General features: G+C 38.8%; 1 protein-coding gene across 1 annotated transcript in view; it reads left to right on the top strand.

The window, feature by feature from the left end:
* ANKRD26 (ankyrin repeat domain 26) overlaps positions 1 to 15281 on the top strand; it is a 195138-nt gene that overhangs the window by 25249 nt on the left and 154608 nt on the right. Inside the window, exons 6-7 of the mRNA XM_077834346.1 lie at positions 4441 to 4589; positions 11056 to 11106. Of these exons, the coding sequence (XP_077690472.1) occupies positions 4441 to 4589; positions 11056 to 11106 (200 nt within the window). The remainder of the gene's footprint in view (positions 1 to 4440; positions 4590 to 11055; positions 11107 to 15281) is intronic.

Raw genomic sequence — 15281 nt, 5'->3', positions numbered from 1 at the left:
TTTCCGCATCGGAGTGTTGCTCTTCTAAGACTTCTGAAAGCATACTCCACACCTCGTCCCTCTCAGATATCGAAAGACACTTCAGATTCTTAAACCTGGGGTTGAGTGCTGTATCTATATTTAGAAATCTCACATTGGTACCTTCTTTGCGTTTTGTCAAATCTGCAGCGAAAGTGTTCTTAAAATGAATATGTGCTGAGTCATCATCTGAAACTACTGTAACATGAAATATATGGCAGAATTCGGGTAAAATAGAGCTGGAGACATACAATTCTCCCCCAAAGAGTTCAGTCACAAATTTAATTAATGCATTATTTTTTTAATGACCATCATCAGCATGGAAGTATGTCCTCTGGAATGGTGACAGAAGCATGGAGGGGCCTATGAACGTTTCACATACCTGGCATGTAAATACCTTGTAATGCCAGCTACAAAAGTCCCATGAGGATGCCTATTCTCACTTTCTCGTGAAAATGTAAATAAGAAGTGGGCAGCATTATCTCCTGTAAATGTAATCAAACTTGTTTGTCTTAGCGATTGGCTGAATGAGAAGTAGGACTCAGTGGATTTGTAGGACTTAGTGGATTTCTAAAGTTTTACATTGTTTTGTTTTTGAGTGCAGTTATGTAACCAAAAAACCCCTTCATTTGTAAGTTGCACTTTCATGATAAAGAAATTGCACTGTGGTACTTGTATGAGGTGAATTGAAAAATATGGTTTCTTTTGTTTATCATTTTTACAGTGCAAATATTTGTAAACAAAAATAATATAAAATGAGTAGTGTACGCTTTGTATTCTGTGTTGTAATTGAAGTCAATATATTTGAAAATGTAGAAAAACATCCAAAAATTTAATAAATTTTCAGTTGGTATTCTATTGTTTAACAATGCAATTAAAACTGTGATTAATCACGATTAATTTTTTAAATCACGATTTATTTTTTCAGTTAATTGCGTGAGTTAACTGCGATTCATTGACAGCCCTAATTTATATCTTTGCAGACAGCTTTCCTTTTAAAAAAAAAAAGGAAAAAAAATGTATATATATAACACACTAGAAAAAGGACTGGGGTAGGCAAATTACCCCAGAGGAATGGGGTTTGATCTGCAAAAGAGGATCAGCATCCTCAGTCTGAAGCACAATGAAAGAAATTTCCTTTGAATTACTGTTTCAGTGTTATCTCACACCAGTCAGATAAAAAATATAGAGAGATTGGGATAAAGTTGGATAAATTATGGTGAAAGAGGAGATTTTATGTATATATTGTGGACATGTCCAGTCATTAGAGAGTATAGGAACGCAATCTGTAAGCAAATATCACATATTGTTGGATATTTATTACCAAATTATACTTTGGTAGTCCTCCTGGAGATTCTTGCGGAAATGATCACACTGAAGGAAATGAACAATTAAATCTCTCATCTGCTAGTAGCTGCTTGGCTACTGATAGCCTCTCCTTGGAAAAAACAAAAATAGTCCAACCACAGAGGAATGGTTCAAAAAATATGAGAGGTGGTTGTTATGAAAAATTAACACTAATTATGTACCCAGCAAAATAGAGAACAAATAGATACTTAGATATTTGTATACCTTTTTATTCAAGTACATTTATTCAGCTGCATAACACCCCCACCTCACCTGTAATTTTTTTCAAATATTAAGATTTGGTAGACATGCCTGGTCTGTTAAATATGTGTCATCAGAGATTTCACTCAATTTAATAGTCATTAGGAACAGCATGTCATAGGTGTTGTAATGATACTCTGTAATATGGTAACACCATGTTAAATAGAGATATCTGATAACTACATTCCTGTATAATATATCTTTAAACAAAAGCTCACTGTTGTAATGATTATTGTATTGTTTCTGATATTTACATGGAAAAGACTTGCAAACCTGTTAATACTTTCTAAATAAATAGTTTAGGTTTGTTTGACCTTTTTTTTTTTTTAAACATTAGAAAGTCTTTATGCTTTAATTCCCTAAAGGTTTCAAAAGTGCCTAAATCCCAATAAAAATCAATTACATACTCTCTGGAAAATTTTTATCCACATTCTCTCTTAACTCACACCAAGAAAATCCCATCACACCAAGATTATTATCCTGCAATTTGATCTGTATTTGAGGAGCTGCATTGACATCAGTGTAACCCCATGCATGTTTAACGGTCTGCCAATGCAGATCAGATTGCAGGTTAGGTATCTAGATTATTAAAATATATATTTAAAATGGTACAGTTTACAATTAAAAATTTAACAATAGCCTCTAATACAGTGAAATATTGTACATTATCCTTTTAAAGGTTTTAGAGTAACAGCTGTGTTAGTCTGTATTCGCAAAAAGAAAAAGCGTACTTGTGGCACCTTAGAGACTAACCAATTTATTTGAGCATAAGCTTTCATGAGCTACAGCTCACTTAATCGGATGCATACTGTGGAAAGTATAGAAGATCTTTTGTACACACAAAGCATGAAAAAATGGGTGTTTACCACTACAAAAGGTTTTCTCTCCCCCCACCCCACTCTTCTTCTGGTACTAGCTTATCTAAAGTGATCACTCTCCTTACAATGTGTATGATAATCAAGGTGGGCCATTTCCAGCAGAAATCCAGGGTTTAACAAGAACGTCTGGGGTGGGGGGGGTTTTGTAGGAAAAAACAAGGGGAAATAGGTTACCTTGCATAATGACTTAGCCACTCCCAGTCTCTGTTGAAGCCTAAGTTAATTGTATCCAATTTGCAAATGAATTCCAATTCAACCGTCTCTTGCTGGAGTCTGGTTTTGAAGTTTTTTTGTTGTAATATCGCAACTTTCATGTCTGTAATCGCGTGACCAGAGAGATTGAAGTGTTCTCCGACTGGTTTATGAATGTTATAATTCTTGACATCTGATTTGTGTCCATTTATTCTTTTACGTAGAGACTGTCCAGTCTGACCAATGTACATGGCAGAGGGGCATTGCTGGCACATATCACATTGGTGGATGTGCAGGTGAATGAGCCTCTGATAGTGTGGCTGATGTGATTAGGCCCTGTGATGGTGTCCCCTGAATAGATATGTGGGCACAGTTGGCAACAGGCTTTGTTGCAAGGATAGGCTCCTGGGTTAGTGGTTCTGTTGTGTGGTATGTGGTTGCTGGTGAGTATTCGCTTCAGGTTTGGGGGGCTGTCTGTAGGCAAGGACTGGCCTGTCTCCCAAGATTTGTGAGCGTGTTGGGTCATCCTTCAGGATAGGTTGTAGATCCTTAATAATGCGTTGGAGGAGTTTTAGTTGGGGGCTGAAGGTGACGGCTAGTGGCGTTCTGTTATTTTCTTTGTTAGGCCGGACAGACCTAACAAAGAAAATAACAGAACGCCACTAGCCGTCACCTTCAGCCCCCAACTAAAACTCCTCCAACGCATTATTAAGGATCTACAACCTATCCTGAAGGATGACCCAACACGCTCACAAATCTTGGGAGACAGGCCAGTCCTTGCCTACAGACAGCCCCCCAACCTGAAGCGAATACTCACCAGCAACCATATGCCACACAACAGAACCACTAACCCAGGAACCTATCCTTGCAACAAAGCCCGTTGCCAACTGTGCCCACATATCTATTCAGGGGACACCATCACAGGGCCTAATAACATCAGCCACACTATCAGAGGCTCGTTCACCTGCACATCCACCAATGTGATATATGCCATCATGTGCCAGCAATGCCCCTCTGCCATGTACATTGGTCAAACTGGACAGTCTCTACGTAAAAGAATAAATGGACACAAATCAGATGTCAAGAATTATAACATTCATAAACCAGTCGGAGAACACTTCAATCTCTCTGGTCACGCAATTACAGACCTGAAAGTTGCAATATTACAACAAAAAAACTTCAAAACCAGACTTCAGCGAGAAACTGTTAAATTGGAATTCTTTTGCAAATTGGATACAATTAACTTAGCCACTCCCAGTCTCTATTCAAGCCTAAGTCATTATGTAAGGTAACCTATTTCCCCTTGTTTTTTTCCTACGCCTCCCTGCCCTCCTCAGACGTTCTTGTTAAACCCTAGATTTGTGCTGGAAATGGCCCACCTTGATTATCATACACATTGTAAGGAGAGTGATCACTTTAGATAAGCTATTACCAGCAGGAGAGTGGGGTGGGGGGAGAGAAAACCTTTTGTAGTGGTAAACACCCATTTTTTCATGCTTTGTGTGTATAAAAGATCTTCTATACTTTCTACAGTATGCATCCAATGAAGTGAGCTGTAGCTCACGAAAGCTTAAGCTCAAATAAATTGGTTAGTCTCTAAGGTGCCAGAAGTACTCCTTTTCTTTATCCTTTTAAACCTCACCATGAATAATTAATAGATGTTTTTGTTATAGTAAATATGATATATTTAAATGTCACATTACTATTTCCCTAATGTGTTTTCTTTCTTTCTTTCTATGGGTAGTCTTAGTAAACAACTTTCTGAGTATGCCAACTGGAAAAATGTAGAAAAACCTTCTCCAAACAATACAAAAGGCATGTCGGTGTTTAGCAGTCCAGACAGGGTTGGAGATGTTGGTTTTGCTTTGGGTGCACCTGCTACAGATAAAGAAGGTAGGATTGTTAAAAAAATTCAATTAAATGAAGAGTCAATAACTATTTTACTCACACATGCCTTGTTAAAACTGTTTTTAATCATCCAGCGAAGGAAAGAGAGTGACCAACCTAGGAAGTTTTGTACTTCTCTCGTTAGTTGGCTATGGATCTCAGCAGATTCTTGTTGCCTCTCCTGTGGCTGGTTGTGATCTGTCTGCCAAAGGATTCCAGCCTCCTCCCCACCAGATCTCACTAGGATATATACCAAAAAATACTGCTGTTTAAAAAAAAATGTGAACTGAAATATTATATTTGTTCAGGCAAGTAATTTTTCCTGCTGCCTATTCACTTCTGATGTGGTGAATCCGCTTACAGGAAACTGCAGATTAATCCATACTTTAAGTCAAGCGATTTCTTCTTTCTGTAGTAAGGAAGTGATAAATAAGTCAGTATAAGAACACATGGCTCTATATTTGGCTTCCACTGAATTTGTGTGTGCGTAAATATGTGCAACCTTAAGTAGGATGTTTAAAATAGAAAGAGTAGGTTAACTTTTATTTGTCACCTTCAGTCACAGTTTTCTGTTTCTGTCATAACTAAGCTGTTGTGAGGTTTTTATGATATTACAAAGTATTATGGCTTTGTGTAAACAAACTCATAAACAGCAAAAATACATTTTCTGTGTATACTTATGTCCTTTAAAATAATTAGGTACATTGTTGGATAGAGCTTTGCTTTGTTTTTGATTCTTACATATCATTTTGTAAACTAATGTTTAATTTAGTCAAGTAATGCACTGAGTAGAAACACAAATTATGAATAGTTACATGATCAGGAAATTATATTAAATATCTTTATATGGCAAAAGAATTTATTAAGGAATTTACAAAATCTAATCTACAACTACAAGCCTCTCACGCACTAGAAATAGATTCCATAAACAAAACTTATTTTCCCACCTTGAAATCCCCCTTTTCCATGTAAAGTACAAGCAATATAAATCACTCAGGTTTATTATTTTAAATTAAGATTTCATATTGTTAATTATATTAATACATAATCTGTAAATGTAATAATGTGGTGAGTGGACAGAGCTGATATCATTCAAATGCAGCAAATCACACAATTTTTGAAAATTTTGAGGAAGTGTGTGAGTAAAGCAAACCACAACAGGGTCACCCTTGCTCTCCTTTTTCCTTCCCAAAAGACTAAACCAAATTTAGGGCCAAATCTTGTTCCAGGCCTGCTCAGTGGCATAGAGCTGAACTCCTTGATCCTGCCTGATTCTATATGTGGAGTACTATGTGTGCTGGTATCTTGAAGAATTAAATCTTGTGTTTACGGGCTCCACACACCACCCACACACAAATCAAATTGTAGCTCCCTCCCAAAAGACTGTGACGTGGCTCCTGACCTTGAGGGTTTGATGGCAAAAAGCAGTGCACATGCCTGCTGATCCTGTAGTGACAGGTCTCATGGCTGACAGTCACACATGGAGTTTGTGTGGCTCAAAGAACAGTACCATCTTATAGTTCGAAAATGGAGCTACTGGCTGGGAGGAAAGGGTGAACAATTGGGCCAAATAACACCTCCATCTCCTGGGCAATTATTGTCATCTGTGGAACCACCTGGTATTGCTGTTACAGATAAACAGAACATGAGTAAAGACTTATCGAACTGTACATACCTGAATAAAAACATTACAGCTGAGAGAAAAAGGCTCAGGGAAGAATATACCATCCCCCCAATTTACTGAGCCCAGGTCTCAAAGGTTCTTTTTTCTTCTTTGGTTGTGATAGCACTTAAATAATCTCCCTGGACCACTTCTCTCCTAATGTTGCATCTCTGAAGTGGTTAGTGCAGGTGTGTGATGGCACTGACCTGTGCAGACGCAGAAGGGTTGTCTGGAGATGTGAAGTTTATTTGAGTTCTTGGGCTCCTGAGCAGCTCTGGCAATTGTGACTGGAAAACAGGCATGGATCCTGTTCTTTTTACTCAGGATCATTCACACTGTTGCAAAGCCAGAATAATCAGGAATTGGGATCTAACATGCTTTCTATAAGAGATTGGAATTTGGCTTTTGAAGTCTTTTCAATGAAAATGAAAGGAGGTAATTTCACCATTTGTCCTTAGTGGAGAATATGCTATTAGATCAGCAGTTTGTCATATTCTTGTATATGCGGGAAATCTCACGGTCCATTTTGGTCAATTTCACTGTCATAGGATTTAAAAAATCATAAATTTCATAATTTCAGCTATTTCAATCTGAAATTTCAAGGTGTGGTAAGTGTAGAGGTCCTGACCCAAAAAGGAGTTTTGGAGGAGTCGCAAGGTTATTATAGTTGGGGTTGCAGTACTGCTTCCCTTGCTTCTGCACTGGCGGTAGTGCTGCCTTCAGAGCTGGGCAGGTGGAAACCGGTGGCTGCTGGCGGGTATCCCAGCTCTGAAGGTAGAGTTGCTGCCTGCAGCAGCAGTGCAGAGGTAAGAATGGCATGGTATGGTATTGCCACCCTTAATTCTGCGGTGCTGCCTGCAGAGCTGGGGCCTCAGTCAGCAGCCACCACTCTCTGGCCACCCAGCTCTGAAGGCAGTGCCGAAGTAAGGGTGGCAATACTGCGACCTCCCTAAAATAACCTTGCGACCCTCCTGCAACTCCCTTTTGGATCTGGACTCCCAATTTGAGAAACACTGGTTTTCCCCCATGAAATCTGTATAGTATTGGGAAAAAGCACACAAACGACCAGATTTCACGGGAGGAGACCAGATTTCATGGTCCGTGATGCGTTTTTCATGGCCATGAATTTGTTAGGGCCCTACTCATTAGCCATTCTGAGGCTGCTGTGTTTCAAGCACCAAGTCTTTATTGTAGTGAAGGGCTGTGGTTATCTCTTCCTTGTTTCTTCTTTCTTTGCCTTTCTCTGTTTGCAAACAGTTGTTAGTAATGAATAAAGAAAGTTTCTTTAAAGAAACACTTTGCAGGATTCCTTATCTCAGGGCTGATAAACCTCCCCTTTCTCTTAAGGTTTTTTTGGCCTTTGTAGGTTGGATCAGGAGCTAGGTCCTTACTAGCTGTTGAGCACCACCCTCTACCTACTTTAAATAAAAGAAAAGGAATACTTGTGGCACCTTAGAGACTAACCAATTTATTTGAGCATAAGCTTTCGTGAGCTACAGCTCACTTCATCGGATGCACTATGTCGCAAGGTTATTTTAGGGCACTATGCATCCGATGAAGTGAGCTGTAGCTCACGAAAGCTTATGCTCAAATAAATTGGTTAGTCTCTAAGGTGCCACAAGTACTCCTTTTCTTTTTGCGAATACAGACTAACACGGCTGTTACTCTGAAACCTACTTTAAATACTGTTCTAAAAACAGCCATGTAGGTTTTTTTGACCAAGTTTGTCAGAGGAGCTCCCCACAGGAGTTTGCTTCATCAGCTGTTGTTCTGTCTCTTTTCTGGATCCCAATGATGCCTCATTGTTGTATCCTTTCTTATCTACACCCTGCTTTCCAGCTGGGTCTGGTCAGGTGTCTAGGTGGTGTTTCAACACCTACCTTTTTTAAATGCCTGCTTTATTGCATGGACGTCATTAGTCTTAAGACAAGGAGAGCTCTGAGCATACAATATACCTGAAAATCAACCATACGTATCTCAAGTTGGGCATTTAAGAACTGAAGTACCGCAAATTAGTGAACACTTAAAACAGTTTGGGCCTTAACTTTGTACATCATGGTCATTCTCATTTGTAAGGTAAGGGAAAATGATAATCAAAACACAAATTGGACAAAATGGTTAAAAAAAATTACATTTTTCCCCAACCAGCTCACACATTTTTAAACTTCTTTAAGGTCCAGAAACTGCACTATACTGGCAAGCCAGCACAAGTGGTTGTAGGATCAGAAAACTTCCTTTTTATTTTCCTGGACAGATGACCTTAATTAAAAGAAATAAAACGGAATAAGATTTTAATATTTCTCTTTAAGAGCTATACTCTGTAAAATATGTGGAAAGTAGAGTGGCTGTAGTTTAATTAAAAGATTTTGTGGGGGAAGAAAGCATATTAGGAATTAGAGAAAAAATTGATGAGGTTCAAAGACCAAAAAATGCCCTTGCATGCCACTTTATTTCCTTACATTTATTTATTTCCTTACATTCTTCTACCCTTTTGCCCTTCTTGTTGGAAAAGATGTTCAGAAAACTTGAAATTCTTTTTGCATTTTAGCACGTCTGTTTTAATGTTTTAAATTTTTATCAAAACAGTTCTTAAATGTACTGTTTTGATTCATCATTGCCAGATTCAGTAAAAACTCCATTTGGGCAGAAAAATATTTGATTAGAATACAAACCGTATACAGGTCATGACAAATTTTTCTAATTTTTAATATCATTTTGTAATGTAAATTAAGCTAATGTTTTACAAATTGTGATTGATTAGGCACTACTTTATCTCAGAGCCAGTAAACATTATTTATTTTGTTTATTTTTGGGATCCTTAATGTGTACCAAATTCACGGCTGTGAAAAATGCATCACAACTGTGAAATCTGGTCTCCCCTGTGAAATCTGGTCTTTATTATACAGATTTAATGGGGAAGACCAACGTTTCTCAAATTGGGGGTCCCAACCCAAAAGAGGGTCATGGGCGGTGTGGGTTGCAATGTTATTGTAGTGGGGATGCAGTATTGCCACCCTTCCTTTTGCACTGCCTTCAGAGCTGGGAGGCCAGAGAGTGGCTGCTGGCCAGGCATCCAGCTCTGAAGCAGCAGCACAGAAGTAAAGAGTGGCAGGGTCATACCATGCCACCCTTTACTTCTGCGCTGCTGCCATCAGAGTTGGGTCAGCACTCCCACAGTTACATCATCGTGAAATTTCAGATTTAAATATCAGAAAACATGAAATTTATGATTTTTAAAATCCTATAACTGAAATTGACCAAAAGGGCTGTGTATTTGGTAGGGCCCTATTAATGTCCCTTATTTTTTCCTTATTTAACTGTTTAGTCTCTTTTAAAAAGTCTTTAAAAGACTGTCAAGTAGATTAGTCACAAGATAATTACCAGATTCTAAATTCAAAGTTCACTGCTCTGTCAAAGAAAAAATATAACTTTGAAAGGGCATCATGTTTATAGTGCTTGCCAAATAGCATGGTCATGTTCCCCTGCTATATCTGCAACTGCAGTTACAGTAATTGATGAAGTAACTAACGTTGGCCAGTTTTCCCTTTCCGTGGGAAAACCCACTGCAGAGGCATGGGGAAGAAAGGCCTGTGAGGGAACCTGGTGGTGTTTCTTCTGAATTTCATCTGCCCGCACCTCCCCACTCATGAGACGTTCAGTCCATGGTTTCCCCTCAGGTTTGCGTAGACCTTGGGGTTGTAGCAGAGTCATAGGGTCTTTTGTGTGGAAGTGCAGAGCCCCTGCATTGGCTCTGGGATAGCTGCCTCATTCTGATTTCTGCTTATGGCTACCTCTGGAGTTTTTTCCACAGCATGGAGCATTCTCAGAAAACTAATATAGCTCCAGTATGAATTACTTTTTTCAGACTAATTCCTGTGAAATTGGAGGTCAATGTGTGTCCTGCCCCTGTCCCCACCACACCTCTCCACACACTGTTCACTCTTCCCACTTGTGGGTCTGGAGTAGGAGGAATTCTGTCACCATTTTCACATGGGTCATGGACCAATATATGTAAAGAGGATCCCCTCCAGGCCCAGATTTAGGACAATAGGTAGGTCTTTTTATTATTTCAGGTGTGCACAAATAAGAGACGCTATTTTAAGGTGAGCTGCCTTAAAGCTACAACTTTATTAGCAAGTATTAGAAACATACTTAACCATGCCTATGGGGAACTGGTCTCAAACCATGTCACAACTAGAGAATGTGCCCTGATCCAAAGTGCCAGAGACCTATGCATGGGATCCTCTGGACTATGGAGCTCACATATTTAGCTTGCTGGCACAGACACATCAGCAGCTTTGGAGCACGGTATTTGTGAAGGGAATTTAGGCCCTCCAGCAGGCAAACTTTATTGTACTGCACTGATGGGGGGTTTCCCTGCATTCCATGTATATGGTGAAAATAAACATACCTGCAGTACAAGGAATGGGTGCTTATAGAAACATAATAAAATAGTTTGTGACAGACTAGAATCACATGAGTTCAGGGAGGCAGGGATTAGAGATTGCCAGTAGTAAAGTACAGATCCTGATAGAGAAATGTTTTTGTTTTAATATTGAATTGAGGGTATTTCAGATTATGGAGAATAAGATGAAAATTAAACTTATTGGCACGGTATTAAGAGTCTATACAAGTAGCATTTCTTGTTTGTTTTCAGCACTATCATAATTGCTCAATAGATTAATAACAGTCAGTAGTTGTGTATTTCTTTGTTTCATCTTCATATATGTATGTTTCTGCTTTACAACTTTATTTTCTGATTTCATTGTTTCATCTGTCCTTTCCATGCCTTTCCCTAAATGGAAATAGAAATGCAACAGTCTCCCAGCCAGACATCAAGAACAAGAGATTCAGGGAAAGGTATTCCGTACAATAAGACTTCCAATGTGAAAATACCAAATTCAAGTGTTTATACGTATTTGATGGTTATTATTTTTGTGTGAATTCAAAAGTCCTTTAATGGCTTGATTTTACTTTTTAAATTGTTTTTTGTGGTGGTGATGTTACAGTTTTTGTTGTTTTGCAAATATTTAAGAACTAATTAGTCAGTTCTGGCATTCGTCATGTAAGAGTGCAGAATGTTGTGTGTTAATGTGTGTTGTAGCGTGACATTAAGTAATAGGGTGTTCTTATTTACACCTATTAATTTGATATTACTACAAACTTGAGATGGGCCTGAGTCAAAACAGTGGATATGAGCAACCCTCAAATACAGTTTGGATTTAGATCAAACACTTTATGGCTGGTCCAAACCAAATGCAAGGGTGTCTGAAACACCCAAAACTTGCAGCATGAATTTGTTTCTTATCTTCTAAAGAAAAATCATAATTCATTGTTGTTGTAAAATATGTAACAATTATAGGTAACCATCAAGAATTGAGAACATTTTCAATTTAAATAAATGGATTGCAACAATAATAATAGACTCCCAACAGAAGTGGAACCCATTAGTCAAGACTTTCTACTTCATAGCTGCCCTTTCTCCTTCAATAAAGAGACAAATTGGTTAAAAATATATAATTTATGGGAATTCCTGCAAAATCAGGATTTTTTGTTTGTGTGTACTATAATCTTTTGGAAAAAACAATCAAAAATTAAATTTTCTCTGTCATTTTAAAAAAATATTTTGTTTTTGAAGTCAACTTTTGAAATAAAACTTCTGATTTTTTTAAAGGCATAATGTGACTAAAAGACTGATCAAAATTGCAGTGCAAAAAAGAAACATTTTTAAGAACAACCAACAAACTACATTATAGGTTTCAGGGTAGCAGCCGTGTTAGTCTGTATCCGCAAAAAAAACCAGGAGTCCTTGTGGCACCTTAGAGGCTAACACATTTATTAGAGCATAAGCTTTTTTGGGCTACAGCCCACTTCAGAAGATGCACTGAATGGAACATATAGTAAGAAGATATATAGATAGATAGATATATACACACACACATACAGAGAAGGTGGAAGTTACCATACAAACTGTAAGAGGCTAATTAATTAAGATGAGCTATTATCAGCAGGAGAAAAAAACTTTTGTAGAGATAATCAAGATGGCCCATTTAGACAGTTGACAAGAAGGTGTGAGGATACTTAACATGGGGAAATAGATTCAATATGTGTAATGACCCAGCCACTCCCAGTGTCTATTCAAACCCAAGTTCATGGTATCTAGTTTGCATATTAATTCAAGCTCAGCAGTTTCTCGTTGGAGTCTGTTTTTGAAGCTTTTCTGTTGCAGAATTGCCACCCTTAAGTCTTCTACTGAGTGGCCAGAGAGGTTGAAGTGTTCTCCTACTGGTTTTTGAATGTTATCGTTTCTGATATCAGATTTGTGTCCATTTATTCTTTTGCGTAGAGACTGTCTGGTTTGGCCAATGTACATGGCAGAAGGGCATTGCTGGCACATGATGGCATATATAACATTGGTAGATGTGCAGGTGAACGAGTCCCTGATGGCGTGGCTAATGTGATTAGGTCCTATGATGGTGTCGCTTGAATAAATATGTGGACAGAGTTGGCATCGGGCTTTGTTGCAAGGATAGGTTCCTGGGTTAGTGTTTTTGTTGTGTGGTGTGTGGTTGCTGGAGAGTATTTGCTTCAGGTTGGGGGGCTGTCTGTAAGCGAGGACTGGTCTGTCTCCCAAGATCTGTGAGAGTGAGGGATCATTTTACAGGATAGGTTGTAGATCTTTGATGAAGCGCTGGAGAGGTTTTAGTTGGGGGCTGAAGGTGACAGCTTGTGGCGTTCTGTTATTTTCTTTGTTGGGCCTGGCCTGTAGTAGGTGACTTCTGGGTACTCTTCTGGCTCTGTCAATCTGTTTTTTCACTTCAGCAGGTGGGTATTGTAGTTTTAAGAATGCTTGATAGAGATCTTGTAGGTATTTGTCTCTGTCTGAGGGATTGGAGCAAATGCGGTTGTATCTTAGAGCTTGGCTGTAGACAGTGGATTGTGTGGTATGTCCTGGATGGAAGCTGGAGGCATGTAGGTAAGTATAGCGGTCAGTAGGTTTCTGGTATAGGGTGGTGTTTATGTGACCATCGCTTATTAGCACAGTAGTGTCCAGGAAATGGACCGCTTGTGTGGATTGGTCTAGGCTGAGGTTGATGGTGGGATGGAAATTGTTGAAATCATGGTGGAATTCCTCAAGGGCTTCTTTTCCATGGGTCCAGATGATGAAGATGTCATCAATGTAGTGCAAGTAGAGTAGGGGCATTAGGGGATGAGAGCTAAGGAAGCGTCATTCTAAGTCATCCATAAAAATGTTGGCATACTGTGGGGCCATACGGGTACCCATGGCAGTACCGCTGACTAGAAGGTATATATTGTCCCCAAATGTGAAATAGTTGTGGCTGAGTACAAAGTCACAAAGTTCAGCCACCAGGTTTACCGTGACATTATCGGGGATACCGTTCCTGATAGCTTGTAGTCCATCTTTGTGTGGAATGTTGGCGTAGAGGGCTTCTACATCCATAGTGGCCAGGATGGTGTTTTCTGGAAGATCACCAATGGATTGTAGTTTCCTCAGGAAGTCAGTGGTGTCTCAAAGATAGCTGGGAGTTCTGGTAGCATAGCACCTGAGGAAAGAGTCCACTTAGCCAGACAATCCTGCTGTTAGGATGCCAATGCCTGAGATGATGGGGCGTCCACGATTTCCAGGTTTGTGGATCTTGGGTAGCAAATAGAATACCCCTGGTCGGGGTTCTAGGTATGTGTCTGCACAGATCTGTTTCTGTGCTTTTTCAGGGAGTTTCTTGAGCAGATGGTGTAGTTTCTTTTGGTAATCCTCAGTCGGATCAGAGGATAATGGTCTGTAGAATGTGGAGTTAGGGAGCTGCCTAGCTGCCTCTTGTTCATATTCCAACTTATTCATGATGACGACAGCACTTCCTTTGTCGGCCTTTTTGGTTATGATGTCAGAGTTGTTCCTGAGGCTGTTGATGGCATTGTGTTCAGCACGACTGAGTTTTATGGGGCAAGTGATGCCGCTTTTCCACAATTTCAGCCTCTGCACGTCGACGGAAGCAATCTGTGTAGAAGTCCAGAATGTTGTTTCGACCTTCAGGAGGAGTCCACGCAGAATCCTTCTTTTTGTAGTGTTGGTAGGAAGGGGTTAGTGGGTTAGTATGTTGTTCAGAAGTGTGTTGGAAATATTCTTTGAGTCGGAGACGTCGAAAGTAGGATTCTAAGTCACCACAGAACTGTATCATGTTCGTGGGCCTGGAGGGACAAAAGGAGAGGCCCTGAGATAGGACAGACTCTTCTGCCGCGTTAAGAGTATAGTATTTTTATAATAAAAATATTTTTAAAATGGAAAAAAAAATTTGGGGAAATGATTGTTTTTGAGAGTTACTCTTTTGGAGAAAAGGTCAAAATTCATTAAAAATATTTGCACTTACCTCTTATTCTTATTCTTGCTAATCAGAATTTTTTCAGTGTTTCGTCTATGTCCAGAGTTGAAGTTACAACCATTCAGGCCTGTCTAGCAAAAATGACACAGTAGGTGCAAAGAGTAAGGCAAAATATGAAACTTCTGCTCAGATTATGAAAAAATAATCATCAGTGTACCAGCATTCTGGAGTTATGAAGAATATAATTACTGTCATAGTAAAACAAGTTTATTTGTATTTTGTTTGGTTGTTTGTAGAACAGAGGACATGTATGCCTTGAGATGAACTTGGCCTATGCTTAAGTAACTAACATGTTGCTGTTAATTTTCAGTTTCCTGACTTTATTATGTTTATATCAGTCTTTTGTTTAAGACTATTAATTGTGCTTTGCTATTTGATTTCCATGTTAAGAAGTTTAAAAAAAATTCTTCATGGAAAGTCACAAAAGGCATATTAATTTTGTCTTTTAAAATAAGAATTACACGAGTTAATGCACAATGATATATCAAAAATCAATTTTTCTGAACATAGAACAGTATTTATTTTCTGATCCTGGAAATTCCAGAGCTCCCTCAAATCTCATTAAAGTCAGTGGTGTTGGGGAATCTCAACCATTTTCATTCTAATTACAATGTCTTGGATATCACTCTATGATAA

Source organism: Eretmochelys imbricata, chromosome 1 (genome assembly GCF_965152235.1).
Source record: "Eretmochelys imbricata isolate rEreImb1 chromosome 1, rEreImb1.hap1, whole genome shotgun sequence".
Classification (NCBI taxonomy): Eukaryota; Metazoa; Chordata; order Testudines; family Cheloniidae; genus Eretmochelys; species Eretmochelys imbricata.
This window is presented reverse-complemented; position numbering and strand designations above follow the sequence as displayed.